The sequence below is a fragment of the Heptranchias perlo genome, chromosome 6 (genome assembly GCF_035084215.1).
Source record: "Heptranchias perlo isolate sHepPer1 chromosome 6, sHepPer1.hap1, whole genome shotgun sequence".
NCBI lineage: Eukaryota > Metazoa > Chordata > Chondrichthyes > Hexanchiformes > Hexanchidae > Heptranchias > Heptranchias perlo.
The window spans coordinates 45,783,038-45,808,471 of record NC_090330.1 but is presented as its reverse complement, the minus strand read 5'-3'; the positions used below and the strand labels follow the sequence as shown (position 1 = coordinate 45,808,471).

The following is a 25,434-nucleotide window of genomic DNA, read 5'->3' as shown; positions in this document are numbered from 1 at the left end:
AATCTCAAGAAAGGGGCACAGCCCATTATTAAAAAATTATACAACACAGCAAACAATTGAAACAAAATACAGATACGGTTATTTAGAGAAATACACAGTCATGTTTTCCAAAGCTCGCTAAAATTTGACTGAATTTTTTTCTTACTTCTTTGTGATTTGAGTGGGTTCTTGTAGAGGTGGATCCAATTCAAATGCCTCATTGTCCAGCAGCCTTCGAATAGTCACATCTGCTAATAGCTCCATAAGCCTGAAAGTTTCATCTATGTTAAGGAACATGGAGAAATCACGTTCTTTACTTCGTGTGGTCACTCGAATTATTTCTGTGATAAGAGTATTTGACGTTCGTTCTAGCCTTTTCACATCAGCCCAGGGGATAATTAGTTTCACTGAAATAGGAAAATACAATATTCAGCAATCCAGATTACAAGCTACCTTTAAACAAAAGTGTAACGGTGATTCCCAGTACCTGCCATCTATAACGGTAGAATTAAAAGGATTGATGTATTTTGCAGGAGATGCATTTGCCCAATACTTCATATGAGAAGCCTCAACCTCTGCCATACGATTAAAAGAGAGGAGGTATTTCCCTCATAGGGATACATCTCATCCTGTTATTGCTGGTTTGTAACCAGCAACTAGCATCTGCAGTACATTTTCCTCTTAGAGCATCAGATCTTCATTCACTACCTCTACCTGATATCAATGCTAAGTTCAAGAACTCACTATGCGAGGGAAGTACAAGTACAAACTTGTGTCCTACCACTGTTTATTTTACTCCGATGCTTTCCTGGCCAGCCTTCTATTCACCACTCTTCGTAAATTTCAGCTCATCCAAAACTCTGCTTTGCATGTCCTATCCCACACCAAGTCACTGCCATCCTCGTTGATCGACATTGGATCAGAGTACCCCAAAACCTCCAATTTAAAATTCTCATCCTTGTTTAATTCCTTCCATTTTCTCTCCCCTCCCTAGCTCTATAACCTCTTCCAGAACTAAACCGCCCTACCCAGGACACACTATTCCTCTGACTGCAGCCTCGTGTACATCCCCTTAACGTTCGCCCCATCACTAGCAGCCATACCTTCGGCCACATAAGTTCCACTCTCTGGCATTCTCTCCCTAAAATCTCCATCTCCTTCTCTTCCTTCAAGACCCCACCTCTTGGACCAAACCTTTGGTCACCCCTCCTTTCTGACCATTCACAGCAGTACTGAGGGAGTGCTGCAGTGAGGTGTCAGTCTACCTTATTTGCCAAAGTCTGCAGTGGGGACGCAACTCAATTTTTTAACTCAGAAGCAAGAGTGTTATCAACTGGACCAAGGTGAGATGCAAACAGAACTGCAGCCAGGTTTGCCAAAGGTTTATTGAATGGAAAGGAAACTAATCCACGCAAAAACAAAACCCAACATCTTGCCACTTAGCTAGCTTACCCATCAACTGCATACATCTTGTAACGACATGTTGTAAAGAAAAGATAGGTGTTATTTTATAAAGAGGATTATATAACAGTACACTTCATGTAAGGGCCTTGAAAAGGGGCTAAATCAACCAATCAACATAGGGAAATGTTGATCTACCTCAGGAGAGCGATCAGACGTGGCTTTCTAACAGGAAACCCACATCAACCCAGCAGAAAATGTAAAACTCACAAGGAGCTGGATGGACTAAACCCTAGTCACTTCATACGCAAATAGCAGATGGGTGGCAAATACCTTCCCTTCACCTTAGAGAACACCATTCCAGGAAAGGAAGACGGGTCCATTTTGATAAAGGGGCACAGAACAGTGGAAAATGATTACAATGCTAAACAACTATGCCCCAAAAACAGACACCACTGCCGTGACATTTGAGAATTTTCTAAAGAAGGGATTTGAAAAAGAGAGTTATATTGAAGGGTCGTGTTTTAAAGCAAAGTATATTCACGCAAGTTTAAAAAAAGGCAATGAAAAATGGTTAAAATTCCAATAAGCTAAACTTTGATGTTGTTGCCCCAAAGACAGTGATAAACAATTCGATATCCTAGCTCATTATTCATTAAAACACAATGTTAGGAGATCCTTAGTCCTCCTAATATTGTGGGATAGGACCTGCTTTAGGGTTGTGGACATGGAGATAAAAAGAGAGATAGACACGAGAAGTCAGATTTTTAAAAACAGAAAGCTACGAGGAAAAGCTTACATCAGGTTCAGGAGTTTAGTTTACAGGAGAGTGATTAGGAAATATTTTATTTAAGATGATCCACTGATGTGGAGAAGTGTAGTGTATTCATTATTTTTATATTGTGCAAAGACAAGTTGTACTGATTGAATTAATGAGGCTGAATTAAGTGAGGCTAATCACATCTGTCACTATGTTCATTTGTTGTGAAATAAAGCAGTTGATGATTCGTAGCTGGCCTTAACGTACTGCGCAAAAAAAAAAACATAACCAAACCAAAATCATCCCTGGAGGTGAGATGGGCCCTTTGCACCCTTGCCCAGCTGAAGTATATTAAATTATTGTATAGCTACATTCAATTAAGCAATGTATCCTCCTGTGAATGCTACATTGAGAATATGTACCTCCGTTACATCAGTGTGAGGTATCTGCAGATTTTAAAAGTTTTTTTTTCCCATTTCTTTATTTTTCATGTCCATGGATTTCTTGTGTCTTTTCACTCCCCATCCACTATGTGTAGTTTTTTGTCCTTATTATACACATGATATTTTATATCGCCTGTTTTCTGTTCAACAGTTTGCAGGCTATTAAAACACCAACTCCCTCTCTGGTGCATTTGTTGGTTCTCTCCACCCCTCTGCCTACCTTCGTTCCCCTCCTCTACTTTTCCAACCTTACATACATTTCTCAGTTTTCAGTCTTGTGTTGGGTATACACCCGAAATGTTGTACCCTGTCTTTTCTCTTTACAGATACTGACTGACCTGTGTATTTGACATTTTAAAAAAATATATTTTATTTCTAGCATTTGTAGGTTATTTTACTATATGATTTTTCCAGTTTAAAAATGTTTATAAAAATCTCATTAAATTTGGTACTTGGGGCCTATATTTCACTGAAAATGTCTAAGTTTCTGCATTACCCATTACTCCTGTAGGTGGCCCGGTGATAGGGATTTTCAATGTTAATGATGTCACATTGTGTGACACATAACAGCTGCTATTTATTGTGAGAGTATATCACCCTGTGAATGTACAACCTGGCCTTGGGTTCCCAGAAAATATATTTAAAATGTTTTCTGAAATTTTTATTCATCCACCTTTCCCCCTCAGTAACAAATTTCTAATGTCCAAAATAAGGGTCTAAATAGAATTAACTTTCACAATAATGATTATATTCAACAACCAAATTGTTTTTGTGCTTTCTATAACCAAAGTTTTTACTTGAAGTACTCAGCCTCTCCCAAAAGCCTGGACTTGGAATTGAAATTTTTGCCCAGAGCTGTAACTGAGTTGAATTTGGATTGTGCAGTGCACCTAATTTCTCATGATGCATTACTACTATTCAGTGAGCTGTACTAATGGAATATTTTTCTTTGGCTCCTAACATTTTCTGCACAGTTACTATTATTTTTCAAAATTATTTGAAGAGGACAAATTTCATGAGGGGGAAGTCAGAGAAACGGAAGTCCGAGAAACGGGAATGAAAAGAAGAAAAAAAAAAAGAGCAAAGCGAGTTAAAAAGGGAGAAAAGCAGCAGAGAAGAGAAAGAAACAGAAAAAAGATAGAGAAACAGCAAAACAGTCAGGTAAGAGAGCAACCATATTCTTTCACTTACCATATGCAACACCATGGGTGATCAATTGGTTTATAATTAAAAATTGTTTAAACCTGGATTAATTGCTAAATGTTTGTCAATTTATATCCACTACATACCAGTTTGCAGAGAAATACTGGCTGATACTTGCATTTAACATCTTGCACCCCCCCACCCTGCCCCGGCTTCAAATTAAAAGGGGATTCCAGCTACTGCTCGTACAATACAGGGAAATCAAGTACAAAGTAAAGAGGGGAAATGTCAATTTTTTCCTATGCACAGAGCCTAGAATTTAAGCTGCCAAGCACATTAACAGCACAGTTAACCATGTTCCCACAAACTGTGGATGATAAATTGCCCTGGCTTCTGACCAGTATTCCACAGACTTCTGTGATGTAAACCACACGAGTGTCACTGTCAGTCTCAGCTCAGTCCATTATTCTAAGCTATTTCCTGTCAGATCAACAATGGATGCTAAATAAGCCTGGCACAGTCAGTGTAAATATACCTCTAATTAGGAAGAGCAGCGGGAGGGAATGCCTACTATTTTATCGCACAGTTTTCTTTCATATTGTAACCTCCCAAATGTAGAAAATTAAATCCATATGCAGTTGATGAATCAGTTTTTCTCTTCTTCCCTGTGCCCCCCACCCCCCTTTTGAAGTGGGAGTCAAAATTCTGTCATTTCCCTTTCAACATTGTCTCATGAAGTTGAGAATATCCAGCACCAACTCAATTATTAAATTTAATAATTCTTTCAGCCATAGTTTATATATAGGGAAAGATATTTACTGGAGTTTGAGAACAAGGAATTCTCATTTAACTTGATCACAAGAAATAAAATTTTATTAAAATCTGCCCAATTAGATTAAACATCAATCGTCCAGCACAAGATCGACATCCGGCAGCACTATGCTGAATCTCCTCTTTAAAATGAATGGAGAATCAGTTTATGGTAAACTTATTTATTTTGTGAACCTGATGCTGCTATTTTACATGTTCACCATATCATACCTTTTCACCATTTACAAATTGTACCAAAAACTCTACACACATTTAAAATCTGATCACCAATACCTGTCAGCAGCCAATTTTATTATATTCAGAAGTACGAGGACATTGCAGGCGCAATGAAAACTTTTTGCGATTCAGACAACTGATCCTGTCATTTTGATCCAATTATCACCCAACATTCCTGGCCCTCAAGTGAAATTAAAGTAGGCAGTTAAGTGTTCCCATTGAAGTGTTTGACTCTCCATAAGAAAACTGCTTAAACAAGGATCCCAGGAGACCATAATTTCACTTTCCCTACTGACAAAGATTATATCAATACACAGAGTTAAGAAAATTGTGAAGACAGATGTGGTATCACAGGGATAATGTACAACACTTGCTTCCTCACCCAAAGTGATTCAAGGTGCAGCGTAGACACACAAGGCATTTGATGTCCTTTAGGGAAGGAAACCTGCCGTCCTTACCCAGTCTGGCCTATATGTGACTCCAGACCCACAGCAACGTGGTTGATTCTTAATTGCCCTCTGAAATGGCCTAGCAAGCCACTCACTTGTAAAATCTCACTAAAAAAAGTCATAATAAGAATAAAACCGAACGGACCACCCGGCATCGGACCATTAGGCACCAGACACGACAAAGGCAAACCAAGCCCAGTCGACCCTGCAAAGTCCTCCTCATTAACATCTGGGGACTTGTGCCTAAATTGGGAGAGCTGTCCCACAGGCTAGACAAGCAACAGCCTGACACAGTCATACTCACAGAATTATACCTTTCAGCCAACGTCCCAGACTCTTCCATCACCATCCCTGGGTATATCCTGTCCCACCGGCAGGACAGACCCACCAGAGGTGGTGGTAGAGTGATATGCAGTCAGGAGGGAGTGGCCCTGGGAGTCCTCAACATTGACTCTGGACCCCATGAAATCTCATGACATCAGGTCAAACATGGGCAAGGAAATCTCCTGCAGATTACCACCTACCGCCCTCTCTCAGCTGATGAATCAGTCCTCCTCCATGTTGAACACCACTTGGAGGAAGCACTGAGGGGAGCAAGGGCACAGAATGTACTCTGGGTGGGGGACTTCAAAGTCCATCACCAAGAGTGGCTCGGTAACACCACTACTGACCGAGCTGGCTGAGTTCTGAAGGACATAGCTGCCAGTCTGGGCCTGTAGCAGGTGGTGAGCGAACCAACACGAGGGAAAAACTTACTTGACCTTGTCCTCACCAATCTACCTGTCGCAAATGCATCTGTCCATGACAGTATTGGTAGGAGTGACCACCGCACAGTCTTTGTGGAGACGAAGTCCCGTCTTCGCACCGAGGACACCATCCAACATGTTGTGTGCCACTACCACAGTGCTAAATGGGATAGATTCAGAACAGATCTAGCAGCTCAAAACTGGACATCCATGAGGCACTGTGGGTCATCAGCAGCAGAATTGTATTCCAGCACAATCTGTAACCTCATGGCCCGGCATATTCCTCACTCTACCATTACCAACAAGCCAGGGGATCAACCCTGGTTCAATGAGGAGTGTAGAAGAGCATGCCAGGAGCAGCACCAGGCGTACTGAAAAATGAGGTGCCAACCTGGTGAAGCTACAACTCAGGACTACATGCATGCTAAACAGCAGAAGCAACATACTATAGACAGAGCTAAGCGATTCCACAACCAAATGATCAGATGAACGCTCTGCAGTCCTGCCACATTCAGTCGTGAATGGTGGTGGACAATTAAACAACTAACGGGAGGAGTAGGCTCTGCAAACATCCCCATCCTCAATGAGGCGGAGTCCAGCACGAGTGCAAAAGACAAGGCTGAAGCGTTTGCAACCATCTTCAGCCAGAAGTGTCGAGTGAATGATCCACCTCGGCCTCTTCCCAATATCCCCACCATCACAGAAGCCAGTCTTCAGCCAATTCGATTCACTCCACATGATATCAAGAAACGGCCGAGTGCACTGGATACAGCAAAGGCTATGGGCGACAACATCCCGGCTGTAGTGCTGAAGACTTGGACTCCAGAACTAGCTGCGCCTCTAGCCAAGCTGTTCCAGTACAGCTACAACACCGGCATCTATCCGGCAATGTGGAAAATTGCCCAGGTATGTCTTGTCCACAAAAAGCAGGACAAATCCAATCCGGCCAATTACTGCCCCATCAGTCTACACTCAATCATCAAAGTGATGGAAGGTGTCGTCGACAGTGCTATCAAGCGGCACTTACTCACCAATAACCTGCTCACCGATGCTCAGTTTGGGTTCCGCCAGGACCACTCGGCTCCAGACCTCATTACAGCCTTGGTCCAAACATGGACGAAAGAGCTGAATTCCAGAGGTGAGGTGAGAGTGACTGCCCTTGACATCAAGGCAGCATTTGACCGAGTGTGGCACCAAGGAGCCCTAGTAAAATTGAAGTCAATGGGAATCAGGGGGAAAACTCTCCAGTGGCTGGAGTCATACTTGGCACAAAGGAAGATGGTGGTGGTTGTTGGAGGCCAATCATCTCAGCCCCAGGACATTGCTGCAGGAGTTCCTCAGGGCAGTGTCCTTGGTCCAACTATCTTCAGCTGCTTCATCAATGACCTTCCCTCCATCATAAGGTCAGAAATGGGGATGTTCGCTGATGATTGTACAGTGTTCAGTTCCATTCGCAAACCCTCAGATAACGAAGCAGTCCAAGCCCGCATGCAGCAAGACCTGGACAATATCCAGGCTTGGGCTCATAAGTGGCAAGTAACATTCACGCCAGACAAGGACCATCTCCAATAAGACAGAGTCTAACCACCTCCTCTTGACATTCAACGGCATTACCATCGCCGAATCCCCCACCATCAACATCCTGGGGGTCACCATTGACCAGAAACTTAACTGGACCAGCCATATTAATACTGTGGCTACAAGAGCAGGTCAGAGGCTGGGTATTCTGCGGCGAGTGACTCACCTCCTGACTCCCCAAAGCCTTTCCACCATCTACAAGGCACAAGTCACGAGTGTGATGGAATTCTCTCCACTTGCCTGGATGAGTGCAGCTCCAACAACACTCAAGAAGCTCGACACCATCCAGGACAAAGCAGTCCACTTGATTGCCACCCCATCCACCACCCTAAACATTCACCCCCTTCACCACTGGCGCACTGTGGCTGCAGTGTGTACCATCCACAGGATGCACTGCAGCAACTCGCCAAGGCTTCTTCGACAGCACCTCCCAAACCCGTGACCTCTACCACCTAGAAGGACAAGAGCAGCAGGCACATGGGAGCAACACCAACTGCACGTTCCCCTCCAAGTCACACACCATCCCGACTTGGAAATATATCGCCGTTCCTTCATCGTTGCTGGGTCAAAATCCTGGAACTCCCTTCTTAACAGCACTGTGGGAGAACCTTCACCACACAGACTGCAGCGGTTCAAGGCGGCGGCTCACCACCACCTTCTCAAGGGCAATTAGGGATGGGCAATAAATGCTGGCCTCGCCAGCAACGCCCACATCCCATGAACGAATTTTTTAAAAAAGCTTCATTTTCTGCAATTGATCTGTTTTAGAAATAGATAATTGGATGCTGAAATAATATTTAGATCTTGCTACCAGTGTACCTTTAACATAATTTGATGTTGTACAAGTCAAAACACTGAAAAGAAATACAATTCTGAATCATAAAATAGTTTTTCTTACAATTGACCTACTTACTTTGTATCCTTCATCTATTCTTACCTTCCTTACCCAGCAGGAAAGAATAGAAGCAGAGATGGTTGATGCTGAGGTAAATCCAGCCTTGACGGGGAACCCGCCCCTTCCAGCAGCAACACGAGTAATAAGTCACCAGCTTTTCCAGATTTGGGAAATTAAATCTGGTCTCAAATTTTACTAGAGCCTCCCGAAACTTCTCAGGATCTTCTTCCTGTTCTGCCAATTTGCTCCTAGTTTCTTCTGCAATAAGCCCCTGATTTGCAACAGATTTAAACTTTTTGTCAAAAACTGCAAATACAGCCAAATGCAAAAGTAAATGTAATGTTTTCCACTTCATTCCCATTGTGACACACACTTTTGGTACTGAGCAATATATTTTTCAGATTTAATGAAGTGAAGCTATATTTATTGAATACTGTAATGGGCTTGATTCCACAATTGAAGTTCTCGAACGTTGTACATTTTGATCAAGTCTGTAGCTAGCCACACACAAAAATGAGTACATATACATGTTTACAGCACAAAATCCTTTGCCTGCATGATCTCAGTATTACACAATGAAAGTCAAAAAGAAATAGGATTTGTGGTAATCTGTTAAAGAACTAATTATACTTCAGTAGAATGATTTTTTAAAAAATTTAGTGCCATTATAATTACTTGTTGTAAATCAGATGTGTTTTAGTTACAAATCTTGAATTAAAGCAGCAAAAACAGTTTATTTCCAGACTATATAGACAGCAACTTGGCAACCTGTTCTAACTTTCTTTGTATTGAATCACAAAGTTATTATTCATACCAGCTCCGTGATTCATTTATAATAGTAATAGCATTTGACAGTAAAAGGATATTATGTATATAAACCTTCACTTTCCTACAAGTTCATTTTCAAAATGGCCATCAGTTGCTTCTGGAAAGGCAGTGTTCAGAACATAATGTTATGCATTACAAGCATCCTGCTTTGCTCCCAACAGTCCCCATTATAACCAATAGTCTAAACAAGGCTGTCACACGTTTCAACACAGCCTCATGTGGAAAGAAGTATGTCACTCAAATTGAGGATTTCACTCACATGGGGGAAACTGACTGTTCCACACTATCTAAAAATGGTGCTAATGTGAAAATGCTAATTATCCAAAAGATATTCAATTGCTCCTCCATTAAATGCATTTTGCTTCTTCCAACTTTACACTGAATAAATTGTACCCTTCATCGTGCTGGTTAAAAAGAATGGAGCTCTGTACATTTACTCCAATAGGGTTTCAGATAAATATGGTTTTACCTTAACACAACATCGAAAAAGTTAGCTGACATTCTCCAGCACTCTCCAGTGTCCCACGAAGCAGGCGAAATGCTTTTACCTTAACGAACTCAATTGTTCACAACAATTTTGCTTGATTGCACTTACCTTTACTTTGCCATGAACAAAGCTGATAACATCATCTTTATTATCAAATACTGAAAGGGTGTGTAGAAGATTCTGTTCTAACCACTCCCAGTGTTGATGGATTTCCTCCACAGTGGCACCTTTTAAAGAAATTGAGCAAAATAGTTACCAGATCATAAATTACATGTTGATATTTTGTATAAGGTGACATGTCTATGCTTAGAAGTTTATAAAAAAAGGGCAACCCTTTCTTTCCCTTTTACACTTTAAAGTCCAGTGAAATGAAAAAAAATCATACCAACTTATGACACTGATATATGGAAATAGCATAAATGCCAAAAGGAAGTTGGTTTAAAATATTAGCATTAAGAGGTTTTTTTATGCAGACTTTCCTTCCTATGGGCTTCCTCACATGAACAAGTTTACTCTGGTGACACTAATTATTGGTTCATCAGGCTAGGCACTGCTAGTAACCCGCATGCAGTCCAGAGGATCCCTGGTAGGAAAAGCCAGCATCAGCTGGATGTATTTTCTAGATTTTTCCAGGGAGCTGCTCCCCAACATGCATTCAATGACACAGGAGCAGCTGTCTTGACAATGATATTGGGATATCCCTAATAAAAGGCAAAAGATTTAACCAATTTTTAGTATATAAATTGTTTTGTTGGGTGGGGGATATGAAGCAATCATAACTTTGCTCTTATAACTAAATATCACCTTGCACCTCCATTCCAAATGAGACAGTTTGCAAGTATAGATCTAGCTTTAGACAAAGAGTAGCAACTTGCTACAGTTCTGTAAAACATCACAAATTATATTTACCAGCGAATGTTATTGGCAGAAATTTTACAAGTAGTTTTCTATAGTTAACTGTAAAACTGGCACTAGGGCAAATGGAAACTTCTAACGGAAGTAATTCCATAAAATAGGTATCAATATGAAAGGGGGTTGTAACCAGTTTGAGTCAGCGTGCCTACATTTTGGGAGAAGACAACAGGACAGGCTTGCCTCCAGGGAGAACCGGTCCAGATTTTAATAGACCGTTGTTATTTCTACTTCACAAATAACGTTCAGCAAATAATCTTTATTCGAGCTTTCACCGCTCTCAAACCACAGAATCAATAAAAAGATGAAACTAAAGAAAGCTGAACTGCTTAGAATAGGTTTAGTTTTAATTCCCTTTATCGTTAACTTGTCTTTTCAACACCTCCACCAACTTTTGGATATATTCTCTTACTCTATCCCATTATTTTTTTCTCTTTCAAAGCTCATTTTCAATCTATACCCAATCTTTTTTCCCCAACCAGGATGATCTATGCCACTAATTTCTCAAAGACTAACAGGTGGCTTATTTTGCAAGTCGGGTCTTGACATTCCTTACAAAGTCACTCATCTCAAGTGGAATGTTCTGCCAAAGGAAGCAGTGTCACTTCACAGCCCAGGAGGGTGATGGGGAGGAGAACTAAAGAGCAGTAAAGTTCAAAAGTCAAATTCAAACCCAACAATGTACAGATGCAAGAGCTCACCAAACTAGAAAATTAGTCAACTTCCAAATTTGACTTTATTACTTGGTCAGTGCTGAGAAATACAAACCAGTAATGCTAGTAAAGTATCTTTCCAAAAAAACCCTTGAATTCCATTTTTTAATTAAAAAAAAAAGTAGGATTAACAACAGTAATCAAACAGTAAATAAAATTTAGACTATTTAGTATGGAAACATATTGATCTATTGCACATTAAGAAAAGGTCTTATTTTGTACATTTATTATGCTGATATACTGTCAAAATATAACAAATTCTTATAGAAAAATGTGCAATAGGATAAGCTTCACACAGGTCTTACATACCACAGGCTATGACCCAATACACTTGTGATCCTGGCATCTGATGCAAAATTCGGAATGGTGCGACACGTGCATTGGAGTCCAGCACTGCATCTAAAGCACCCACCAGCATACCTGTGTACAGCAGCATAGAAAAATATGATGCAAAACTAATAATGTCTAACAAGCTACTTTGAACGATATCTCAAATTAAGATTAAAAGAATCCCATCTTGGCTCTGTTGGCAACAATACAAAGAAACTTTGCACGAACTAGCTTTTTACCACTTCACTTCAGGAGCCTCTGGATCTTGTAACAAAAAAAGATGATCTTGTAACAAAAATAACATGAGTACTAGAAAATATACTGTGGCATAGCTCACATTGTCCATGCCGTAGAATGCAGGTTTCTGGTGCTTGATGCAAATTGACAGCATCCTAAACAGATAGCAGTTTGGCAATCACAAGTACAGCAAATTTACTAGAGTGCTACCACTGAGCCAAGCTGACACTTGTTTCATCTTTCAGTATCATAACATTTGCATTGTCACAATTTAAATCGATCAAAGAGATAAACAGCCAAAGTAGTTAATGATACTGAAAATATAAAATGGAAGAAAAAAAAAGTTTTACATTAAGACAACGTAGTCATCATACAGTCTCAGAACATTACAGGTATGGCAGATCGAAACGCAGTCCTGCCTGGATTTTATCTAAACAAAATTAAAGTTAATTTACACTGAACTGATCTTGCGATCCCTAACGGTTCAACGCTCTGCTGTTTCCAGAAACCATTTCAGTCTTTCACATAATTATACCTTGATCAAATGCTGCCAGATTACCAAGAAGAAAGGAAGCATCACCCAAAAGATTTAAATCTTTTTAAAAAAAAAGTGCAACAGGAGCCAGCAAAACATTAGAAGATTGATGAAGGGGGGGGGGGGGGAGGGGAGTGCACAAATGGAACTTAAGCTAAGATGAGAAGACCAGTTCTCTTTAAAACTCACAAACTTGATCAAGTGATTAGCAAACAATCTTTACACTCCTGGCAGAAAGCCTTGCTTGGCCTGAAAAGTAGTTGTATACCTTTTTTCTGAAAGGCAGTAGGAGGTACAAGCACTGGGTTTGGTGAAACAGAATGTTTGAATCCATGTCTGGGATGGACTTTGAAAATCTTGATGAAATTAAACTAAAAAAATAAAATTAAAAATTAAAGAAAAATCAAGCTCCAAGAGCAGGGATGGATTAACACAAGAACATGGCTTGCCCAAGTGCCAGAGTCAAATATGGGACCCTGGTAAACCTCACCATAAAGCAGAAACACTACATACAACCACTGGATCAAAATATTATTAGCATTTAAAAATATTGGCAGAAGATGCGAGGCGGAATTGGCAGAACCATTTTACACTATAAATACAGATACCTGCCATTGCAGTTTGCGTTTGTGTTTTAATGGATCAGGAGGAGGGTTTGTGCGGGGAGCGCAGAGAGATCCCAAATGTTTTTGGTGCCCAGGGTCCCCAAGAATCCTTAATCCCACTCTGTCCAGGAGTTTGCCTGATCGAAGCTGGAAAATTAAGTCTCAATACAACTGCAACAGTCTTTCATAGATGCTTCTGATTGACTGGGCATGGTGGTGTACCATCATCATCATCTTTGCACTGAAGCCTGGGCTGTTCTTCAGTTATTCATCTATTCATTAAAACAAGTCCAATGTGCTTGGTACCAAGCAATTTACTTGAAAGCCACACTACAAATTAATGAATCTGCCCCAGTTACCCAATATTTCAGATTCCTTTCCCTGCTAAATTGAAGTTGTTCCAAACGAAGTTTGTACCAAAAAAAATAGAATAGAGAAAAGTCAGACCACTTCAGTACTGATGGACGCTCTGGACAGTAATGATTTGGACTGACCCAGGCTCTCATTAGGAAGGGATATTATAATCTGGAAAGAACCCAAGGGGCATAAATCCACCAAGTTTATGCTAAGTTGAAAGCTCTGATACAAAACCAAAGATGTGAGGCTATGCACAAATTAGGCAAATAAAAAGGCAATTAGAAGCTGGAATAGATATAGGAAGAGATCACCATTTCTTCCTTGTAACATGTTTTTGAGGCAACTCATTGGCTTAAGAAAACAAATTGAAGGCATCCACCAGTTCAGGTCAGCTCAGCTCAAGCAATACCACTGAACTAGGTGATTTCACTGATGCCAGCAGGAGCACCTGAAATACAATAAGATTGCAAAATGTGATGAGACAAAGTTGGGATGGCAGACCACAATGGGTTAAAGGAGCCTTTTTTAAGGTAGGTAAATAGCAAATATTGAGAAAGAGCCTTACCTGCAAGACAAACAGGTTTGTCAGCCTCTATATTCATTACTTCTGAGTGGGCATGTTGGTCGCAGCCAACGTGTTCATGACTGCCTCAGCATGCAGCAGTGGCATAGTTATTGCCCAAACATCGCTCAAGCTTAAGTCACATTGAGGGTTATGACATCTATCAACATTGCACTAATTGCAGAGACCTGGAACAGACCAGCTTCACAAATGGAGCTGGAAGAGACTGTCCAAGTTTCATGAGATCCTGACTTTTCAGGCCAGCATGGCACACTGGTCAACTTGCTTTAAAAGATTAGTCCAGAGAGAGATCCTTATCTGAACCGGATTCTTGTTCTGACCTACAGCTAGAGGTGCACGTCACATCTTCGAGGTATCTTGAAATGAATCAAATTTGGACTTTTTGCCAATAAGATAACTTCCCAGATGAGACACATCATGGAGGTTTCTTTTGCTGAATTGCCATAGCAGACTATAAAACCAGAGTCAATAACTACAAGAGTCTGTAGTATTCAATGTAGAGCTTGATACCAATATTAGCAGAGAAGATCCAACACAGGGTTCCAATATGCTGGTAGAGAATTGCACAGAGCAAAGCAAATGCTGAGTGATTAATAAAATGAAACTAAAGAAATACTGAAAACCTTATTTAAAAAGAATGGAAAATAAAAGGGAAATTTTGTTGTGGACAGAGAGCAGCACACAGCTGCAAAAGCTAATAGGAGGAAACAAAACTGAAGCTGTTCACAAAGCTTTATTTACGGGAATGGAGAACAGCACCCAGACACCAACACGGCAAAGCTTTTGTTTGTTGTTTCCCACCACAGGATACATTCCCAATTCATATGAAGTTAAACAAAGACTGAATCTTGAAATTTAAAAAAAATGCTGGAATTACACAGCAGCTTAGTCAGCATCAGTAAAGAGAAAAAAAAAGAGTTGTGACATTTCACATGCACACTCTTTAGCAGAACTATTTTGATTCCAGATTTCCCAACATTTGCAGTTTATTTTACTAAAGAATTAACTTTCCAGTTCATAGAATGTTAGAGCACAGAAACAGGCCACTTGGCCCATCAAGTCTGCACCAGTAGTTTTTATTCCATAAGCCACCTAATATAATCCTACACTCCTACTTGCTCCCTATAGCCTTTACTATTCCTTTTTTCATGTAACTATCCAATTCCCTTCAATCAACAATTTGTGCAAAGTAGCCCTCATTCTAACCACTCAATTTTTTTCTGACCTCCCATTTAATTCTTTGTGACCATCTTACATTTATGCCCTCCCGTTACAATCTCACCAAGCAATGGAAACAAACCACTCCCAACTCTAAAAAAACATTCATGGTTATGATCATCAGGTCACTCCTTAACCTTCTCAGCTCAAGCGAAAAAAGCCTTAAATAACTGTAACCCCTTCATCCCTGGTAACATCCAAAATTAATCCATACTGGGTATTTACCATTGCTTTCACATCCTTCCTATAATGGTAAAGATACTACGACACTTCCATTCTGGTTTTGAATCAGAAGAAACTGAATATTGTTATATTTTTAAAACATGTTTTAGCTAAATTAAGATGGGCAAGTTTAGATACAATCTGTAAATTTTTATTGCTGCTAGCTGAAAAGGGTTTGCTTCAGCCTACATGTATACAAAATACTCATACCTGGTCTAGTGTGTAGACACCAGTTCAAAAAGACACCCTTATCCTGACTCATGAGGCATCCAACGAATCAGGACTAGCGTGGTAGAGTGCTCAGTGAGCAGTCTCACTGAAAACCCCTCATCTCGAACACTTGGTTTAAACTACAAAGGAGCCCGCTTGATTGGCACCCCATCCACCACCCTAAACATTCACTCCCTTCACCACCGGCACACCATGGCTACAGTGTGTACCATCCACAGAATGCACTGCAGCCACTCGCCAAGGCTTCTTCGACAGCACCTCCCAAACCCACGACCTCTACCACCTAGAAGGACAACAGCAGCAGGCACTTGGGAACACCACCACCTGCACGTTCCCCTCCAAGTCACACACCATCCCGACTTGGAAATATATCGCCATTCCTTCATCGTCACTGGGTCAAAATCCTGGAACTCCCTACCTAACAGCACTGTGGGAGAACCTTCACCACACGGACTGCAGCGGTTCAAGAAGGAGGCTCACCACCATCTTCTCAAGGGCAACTAGGGATGGGCAATAAATGCCGGCCTCGCCAGCGACGTCCACATCCCATGAACGAATAAAAAAAGTTATTACTTCTAAAATCTATGAGCGCTTCAAAATATTTACTTTGAAATAGAGACTGCAAATTTAGTGAATTTTTGTAACCTAGTGAAATCTGCTTTGTTTGCTCTCGCTTAATTTTATCTCTGAATAAATTTACTTTTTGAGATACAGGGCTCGATTTTCGGACCTCCGAGCCGACGGGTTCGTGGCAGGGGGGCTCCGAAAATCGGGGCTCCGAAAATCGGGGCTCCAACCCGCCCACTTCCGGGTTCCCCAGTGACGCGCTTAGATGCGCACGCAGCACCCGCATGTGGGACTCCCGCCGGCAATTAAAGCCGTTTGCCATTTACACTAATTAAGTAGATACTTCAGGTTGTTAGCAGATCTGATTAACATGATATTTTAGGAGGGGTGGGATTTTCAACTCGACTGAGACTGTTTCCCGTACTGGGGGAAACACTCCTAGTTGAAATGGACGTGTTGCAGCCATCAGCCTGTGGCAGCTGCAAAGGTCCATTTGACAGCTGGGGGAGACCCTCACTCATTGCAGGAAGCCACTCTGTCACTTTGGACAAATGTTTGGCCGCCTCCACCACCCTCCTCCTAACAGCAAAATTCACAAACTTGCACACTTACCCCGGCGTGCAGACACATTTACCTACCTTGCGGACCCCCTCAGATGTACATCTTCCAGATGGGGGCCACCATAACTGCAGTCATGACCTCCTCGGAGGGTAACAGCATCACCAGCCTCGCCAGCCACGCTGCCCACCTCTGACACGTGGAGCTCCACAACACAGTGCTGTGACACATCCACCTGCACAGCAGGAGGGAGGGCAACCGCAGAGAGAGATGCGTCGCAGAGGGCACTACCCTCGCCACAGGGTCCACAGACCGAGGCTCAGCTTCCTGGACCTCTCTGAGCAGCAGTGCATTTGGAGGCTCAGAGTCACTCGACATGTAATCGTGGACATCTGCAGCCTCTTTCATGCCGAGCTGCTCCCGGCTGGCCCGAGCACCATCTTCTTACCTGTCGCTGTCAAAGTCACTACTGCCCTCAACAACTTCTCCTCCGCATCCTTCCAGGGTGTCCCCGGGGACATCGCCAACGTCTCTTAGTCGTCTGCACAAGAGCCCTGCAAATACACCTATACCCACTCTGCAGTGACACAATGGGTGGCATCAGTTGTGGGTCTTCATAGTGATCCTCAGGAAAGGGCATTATTGCACAAACCAGACAAGATTTGCAAAGACGTGGCAGTAGTGGTGACAATATAATATATAATGTGAGTTGATCGGAAATCAAATATAAGTAAAAACCATGACAAACGCTCAAACACCCTTGTGCATCCCCTTCATGCTCAACACATTTGCCTTACGCTGCCTACTGTACATATGTGATGCATGCCCTATGGCTGCAGCACAGGTAGTGGCAGGTTGAGTGAGGCTGACCGTGAAAGAGATGCATCAGAAGGTGAGTATGAGATAGAGCCATGAGGTTGTATGAGGATTGGGTTGAGTGGTAGTGGTGGGATGAGTACTGGCGAGGTGAGTAAGTGCAGGTAAGATGAGGATGAGGTTTGAGTGGGTATGAGGAGTGACGTGATAGAGTTGTGTTGGCAGTGCAGAAGGCGATGTGGGGTGGAGGCGGTGACATGGCAGACGGAGTGTAGGGGAACGAGTAAGTGTGCTCACTTCGGCTGACCTACTTAGGTCATTGAAGCGCCTCCTGCACCGTATGCAGGTGCGCGATATGTTGGTGGTGCTGGTGAACTCCTCTGCCACCTCGAGCCAGGCCTCCGTGGTGGCAGAGGCAGGCCACTTCCGCCCGCCGGCCGGGGGGGTGGGGGGGGGGGGGGGGGGGGGGGGGAGAATCTCCGTCCTCCCTCCTCCTCCTCCTCCTCACCCCATCCAGTAAGACCTGGAGTGAGGAATCATTAAACCTGGGAGCAGCCTTCCCCCTGGGCTGCTCCATGCTGTAATTTTGCCTATTTTCTGCAGCGTCAGTCAGTGGCAGACTGCCCCTTTAAATAGGGCTCCTCCAGCTGACAGCCTATGACGCAGCTGCGCAGTCCGCCCGCTGAGCAGCTTTCCAGCGGGAAACCCGGAAGCCAAGGTAAGTACCTTCAATCAGGCTGCGATCGCGTGTGGAGCACCCCGAATTCACTGGGCGCGTTACCCACGCGCCCAGTCGACCCCCCGCTGCCAACCCGCCTCCCTCCTAAAATCGAGCCCATACAGTCTGTTAATTGATAGTGCGTAGGAGATCAAGAGTGTGCAGTAGTAACTTATACTATTTCCAGTGTTTACCTCAAAGGGTTCATTGTTCATCCTGCAATCCCCAACTCAAATTACTTGGTGCATAAGGTTTTGATACTAATCATTAGGGGTGTGCCTGTTTAAATCAATTATTGCACTGGCTATGAAAATGTGCCTGAAGCACCCTGAATTATAACCAATATATTCTATGCCCCTCTAGCAATACAATGTTTAGTGATGGTGGCGAGTAAAGCTTTATTTGCAGTGTTATTCATCTAGATTTACACAAATTCTTTGTCATATTGGTCTAGTATTGCACAGCTCAATTTCTATGTAGGAAAACATTCAATCAGATGGAAAGAATTTAGTTGTGAAACAATCATTAACATTGTAAAATGATTTTCATCCATTTAGCATGATATGCCTTTAAAATATTTGTAAGTGACAAATCCATAATTAATATAGCCATAAGATTTAACTGTAAAAGTGCATTTGACCCTCAAGAGGAACCATCAGGTCCATAAAGCAGCTATATCAAAATCTTGATTTGCAGAGATCAAGTTTGACCTGGAAATTCTTCACAAGTCAATTGTGCAACTTAGAAATAAATCTGATCTTCAAGATCCAAATGCATGGAAGGATTATCTTTTGGAAATTCAAATATCTCTTGATAACTTTGATTCAATAATATGGTCAGCATAGGAGGGTTGGAAGAAAGCCTTCCCAATTTGTTAACTATGTTTAGTCCCCTCTTGAATTGTGTGTGCTGAGTTAGCTGATCCGGCAGGGTAGCAGCAATAGTACAACTGGCCTCAGCGCAGAGGAAGAGTAGGAACAGCTGGGGTTCCCACTTCTGATCACTATCTTACACCCCCTACTGGAAGTGCCTGTGTGCATGTCAGGCAAGGTCAGAATCAGGATCAAATGTGTCATCATTCACGGTTGAAAAACCAGAAGGTGATCATCAACGGTGGAAAGATATCCCAGCAAAGGCAGTGGAGAAGGAAGAAAAAAAATTACCAAGAGAAAAACACCAACTGGATGAGAGCAAATCAATTGTTTTGTTCTCACTATCTCTAGTATAGCCAATCATATGTGAGTCTGTTTATAAGCAAACTGATTGAATTTTGCAGCAGATATGGCCTGGATAGCTTATTCAATAAAATTGTTTAATGGTCTTTGAAAGAACAGCAAAATAATTATCCTCCTGCAAGTAACCCTGGAAAACATCTCTTGGTATTACCCCAGTAAACAATGCAGACTCCAACAAATCCAATTTCATAAAGGTCCTCATTGATTTAGTAGTCAGAACACTCCCGAAAAAAGCATTTTTGGCTACATCAGATACTATGGACATAAATCATTTTTGAAGATATGAAATATTTAATCCAGCACTTAACACATTTATGTATATTAAATAAGCAACACATGAAAAGTGAAATGTTTCAAAACACAAATTAATCAGTTACTAATGTTAATTTGGCTATAGTAACAAGGAGTACTGAGTAAAATTACGTTGGTTTTCAGGAGAGAGTGGGAAAAAAAACAAAAAAAGGTAGCATCAAATCAGAGCTAGACTGTATTCTATCTCGTGGTCAGAGTACTATCAGAAAACTGGCTTTAAAAAAGCCACCTGTATACCTATGGGTTTACTTTTAACTTTAGCAAGCAAACTCACACCAAACATTAAAATCACAAACTAAATTAAAAGCTTCAGAACTTTAAAAACAGCAAGTTGGTAGATACTATTTTAAATAGGGACAACAACAAAAATGAATTTGGAAAACTGTTGATGTTTTAGAAACAGGCAAAAGCTGGTTATGCATTTTTATTTGTAACCTCAATTTATCATCTGATACACTCACCCCCATCCCCCTCCTCCTCCACACAGACACAATAATCCTATGAATTGCTGCACCAAATCAAAATAGTGGAGGGGAGGATGAGAGAGCACTCTCTCATTTAAGCCGTATACAAATATTCTCCAGTGCCCTTCTTGAATAAAACTTTATACTTGCTTCACTCCAAAAGAAGCTCCACAGTCCAGATGTTACATTTAGTTATTAAATGCTGAAAGATGCTGCAACAGGAATGAAACTGTAGCTACAAGTTTTTCCGGCCTTGGAATGATTCTGGAGAGTCATCTCAGAGCCGTACATATTCCAGGTATCTGGACCTCAACGGGAATCATGCTGGAGTTTTAGGTTACTTCAATTGGTGGCAAAGAAATGCTAGCTGGATGTGGACAGAAAATTGTTTGCGACACCTTCAAGACTTAGGTTTCCTGGTCTAGCCATTGGGCAAAGAAAGATTAAAGAGGGGGAGGGAAAGAAAGCAGGAGAAGAACATGTCCAGTTTGAGCTGCAGACTTAGAAGCAGGTAATCCCAAAGGTAATGAAAAGGTTGGACAAAGTTTATTGGTCATCAAACAAGCAGAAGAACAAAAGCAGAATAACTTCACTGCAAAAGAACATGGTTACACCATTAAATACATAATGTCTGATTACCAACCCTAGGCATGATTTTCCTCATTTTAAATATCAGAAAACACTAACCCTACAGAAATAAAGCAGTCATCAAATTTTCTATATCTTCAAAACTAAAGATTCTACTGTAATTTATGATAATGTTTGTTTTAGCTTTGTTCCGATCATTTCGTACCTTTTAATCACGTAGGAAGCAAGACTATTTACTTAGTTATTTTTAAACCATACTTGGCTGACTGCTGTCCAGGAGGAAAGGGAGGGGAAGGTCACATAATACCTATTAGAATTAGCCAGATTTATACTGGAAAGCCAAGTGCCTGATCTGTCATGACACTAGCCAAAGTAGGGCATCAATGTACAGTGAAGGAAAGAAGGAAAACACTAAGGAATCAGCATTTCCATGATCAACATTCAGCAATTTAAAAATTACTTGTTCTGCCCAAGTCACAAACTTGATATGAGAGTGAAGGCATATAAAACCTCCCCTCCTGGGATACAGAAATATCATGACAAGTTTTCACTTTATTCTGATCATCACTCATGTATTTAATTTGTGAAGAGCCCTTTCAAGTTAAATTCATGATTGGAATATTACAGTGGTCTCTTCATGGTACAAGGTAAAAATCATGAACAGTATCTATTCCAAATGTTAGAGATCCCTATTACAATAGGGATCTCTATGTTTCGTGTACCAAAGCCTAATCTCAAGGTGTTTCAGAAAGTTTGACGACAGTGGTTCAATTTGTCCAGAGAAAGCATGAATTTAAAAAATTTAGGCAAAGATATCAACCAATACAGTTCCTAGTAAGGGACTTAAAGTAATTAATATTAGTAATGAAAAAGTACTGGATAAATTATAGGACTAAAATCCCCTGGACTTGATGGCCTAAATCCTAGGGTTCTAAAAGAGGTGGCTGCAGAGATAGTGGATGCATTGGTTGTGATCTTCCAAATTTCCCTAGATTCTAGAATAGTCCCAGTGGATTGGAAGGTAGCAAATGTAACATTCCCTCCTTTCTTGAATAGCAAAGAAAAAAAACAGGGAACTACAGTAGTTGGGAAAATGCTGGAATCTATTATTAAGGACGTGGTAACAGGGCACTTAGAAAAGCATAATATGATTAGGCAGAGTCAACATGGTTTTATGAAAGGGAAATCGTGTTTGACAATCTATTAGTTTTTTGAGGATATAACAAGCAGGGTAGATAAAGGGAAACCAGTGGATGTAGTATATTTGGATTTTCAAAAGGCATTCAATAAGGTGCCACACAAAAGGTTATTACACAAGATAAGGGCTCATGGGGTTTGAGGTAATTTATTAGCATGGATAGAGGATTGGTTAACAGACAGAAAACAGAAAGTAGGAATAAACGGGTCATTTTCAGGTTGGCAGGCTGTAACTAGTGAGGTGCCGCAAGGATCAGTGCTTGGGCCTCAGCTATTTACAATCTATATTAACGACTTAGATGAAGGGACCAAGAGTAATATATCCAGGTTTGCTGACGATACAAAGCTAGGTGGGAAAGTAAACTGTGAGGCGGACACAGTCTGCAGAGGGATATAGACAGGTTAAGTGAGTGGGCAAGAAGGTGGTAGATGGAGTATAATGTGGGGAAATGGTAGGAAAATGGAAAAACAGAATTTTTTTAAATGGTGAAAAACTATTAAATGTTGGTGCTCATAGGAATTTGGGTGTCCTTGTACATGAAACGCAGAAAGTTAACATGCAGGTACAGCAATCAATTAGGAAGGCAAATGCTATGTTGGCCTTTATTGCAAGGGGGTTGGAGTTCAAGAGTAAGGAAGTCTTGCAGCAATTGCACAGGGCTTTGGTGACATCACACCTGGAGTACTGTGTACCGTTTTGGTCTCCTTACCAAAGGAAGGATATACTTGCCTTAGAGGCAGTGCAATGAAGGTTCACTAGGTTGATGCCTGGGATGAGAGGGTTGTACTATGAGGAGAGATTGAGTAGAATGGGGCCATTCTCTCATTCTTCTAAACTCCAGAGAGATGATATCATTGAAACATAAGATTCTGAGAGGGCTTGATAGGGTAAATGCTGAGAGGCTGTGTCCCCTGGCCAGAGAGTCTAGAACTAGAGGGCATGGTCTCAGGAAAAGGGCTTGGCCATTTAGGTCCGAGATGAGGAGAAATTTCTTCACTCGGAGGGTTGTGAATCTTTGGGATTCTTTACCTCAGAGGGCTGTGGATGCTCAATAGATTTCTGGACTTTAAGGGAATCAAGCAATATGGGGATCCGGCGGGAAAGTGGAGTTGAGGTCGAAGATCAGCCATAATCTTATTGAATAGCAGAGTAAGCCCAAGGGGCCATATGGACTACTCCTATTTCTTATGTTCTTATGTTCAGACCAATGATTCTGTGGCATCTAATTTAGGTAAAAGTACAGCAAGAGCAGATGTTTCAGTCTCTCGCACAATTGTCAGTGATCAGATGCAGAGAGGTCTTCAGGGACCAACTCAGTTTCCCCAGAAGGTTTTCTGTCTGGTTTTCTCATCTTCCGTCTGCATTTCATCTAAACCTAGTTGCAGGAAGTTATGCTCAGTCTTGGTCAGACAGAACACAGATTGGAGGCTGTGGGAAAACAGAACCCCACACTCCAGAATGGTCTGGCATCTGATACACAGCAATGCTATAAATAATATTGGGCAGTTATTAGAATTAAATTATATAACTCTCCTTCAGGAGACTCAAGCAAATTCTGTGAGGGGGTTTTTACCTTTCCAATAGAAATACTGTTACTTATTCATTGCTTCTCCTGACCTAACTTGTAAACAAAACCACTCAAAAAACTCAACAGTTGTTCAGTCATGCAAAGTGTCTAAACAGAATTGAGTTCCACTATTAATGTAACAATGTAATGGCTTAAAAGCACTTTAATAGCTTGCATTCTGAAGACCTTAAATCTGAAAATTTTCCAGAGATCCAGTAAACATTCCAGTTGAATGAACAATGTAACAGAATTCCAAATATTGCTCGATTTTATTGTAAATAATTCTGTGCACAGCAGTATTCCTGTTTGAACAGGCTGGGCAACTGTGCATGAACAGACATCATCCTATTGTGTTCTTTGGCTATTGTTGTTTCTATTGTCCATAAGTACATTTTTCCTCAAAAGACTTGCCAAAATTGCAAGTCTTGGCAGGAGAAGAGTTGGGAGTGGAAATGTAGTGGGAAAGATTTGGATCTTGTTTGGGGAGCGTGGGGAACAGTCAAACTGGCCCACAGGCAATATAACGGAGTACCATTGTCCTATACAGAAAAAACAGACTTGCATTTAAACAACACCGTTCACAACTTCAGGACACCCCCAAGCACTTTACGACCATTGAAGTATTTTTGAAGCATAGTCACTGTTGTAGTGTAAGAAATGCGGCAGCCAATTTGCACACAATGTCCCACAAACAGCGATGTAATAATGACCAGATAATCTGTTTAGGTGATGTTTGTTGAGAGATAAATATTGGCCAGGGCACCAGGTAGAGCTCCCCTGCTCTTCTTTGAATAGTGCTGTCGGATCTTTTGTCTGCCCAAGAGGGCAGACGGGATCTCAGTTTAACGCCTCATCCAAAATACGGCACCTCTGACAGTGCAGCACTCCTTCAGTACTGCACTAAGTGTCAGCCTAAGTCTTGCATGTATCAACTTTATCCATGACAAATTCCGATGTCCACCTTTATATTGGAATCCACCTACGTAAATTTTTCACGCTGTAATTATACCCTCCCCCCAGTGGAGGTGCTGCATCACCACTAGCAGGAGGGCGTTTTTCCAGCATGTCAAGTTTACATACGCAGCTTCTATTATAAATGTGGACATAAGAATTCATAACGAAAATATACAAGAATAAGGACAGAATATATTACTTTATTTCAAACAGGGAGTGAATTACATTTACACACTGGTCCAAATTATGCCCAGAACTCTAACCCTGCTTCATCTTAAGACTACACTTAGTCTTGATTGCCCACGTGTTATGCCACAAGAGATCAACTGGTGTTTCTTTTTTAAAAAAGCACTGAAGAAAAGACCACCAAGCATTCAGAGTAAGAACCAATAAATCCACAATTGTTCAGGTGTATGGTATTTTTGTGCAACTTTAGTTCTAAAGGTTTACAGTTGTATAATAAAAAAAATTGAAAGAATTGATGCTGGCTTTTATTTTTTTCTAAACTGATTCTCTTAATGTATATAATCAAAGCACCATCATAATCTCAGTCAAAACAGTAACATGAGCACGGGACATTACACTGAACTGCAATCACCAGGACATCATGCAGTAAAGAGGGTGCTTGATTGTGGGGAGATTTTTTTTGTTGAGTTGGTTCTAAGGAGCTATTTTTTCTGCAGCACAGAAGCAACACCGTACAAGCTGAAGTTTGGGGAACCTCTGGAGTGCTGATTAGTTGCCATTTCTCCCAGGTT

General features: G+C 41.4%; 1 protein-coding gene across 6 annotated transcripts in view; it reads right to left on the bottom strand.

Moving 5' to 3' along the window:
* Positions 1-25,434, bottom strand: part of LOC137322960 (TBC1 domain family member 8) — a 110,090-nt gene that overhangs the window by 53,923 nt on the left and 30,733 nt on the right. For all 6 annotated transcript variants that reach the window (XR_010963261.1, XM_067986224.1, XM_067986225.1 and 3 more), the window contains exons 2-5: positions 11,691-11,801; positions 9,865-9,983; positions 8,484-8,712; positions 146-386 (exon numbers count right to left, since the gene is read on the bottom strand). Coding sequence is in view for 5 of the 6 variants with exons in the window: in XM_067986224.1 (XP_067842325.1) it covers positions 146-386; positions 8,484-8,712; positions 9,865-9,983; positions 11,691-11,801 (700 nt within the window). In the remaining variant the exon portion in view is untranslated. The remainder of the gene's footprint in view (positions 1-145; positions 387-8,483; positions 8,713-9,864; positions 9,984-11,690; positions 11,802-25,434) is intronic.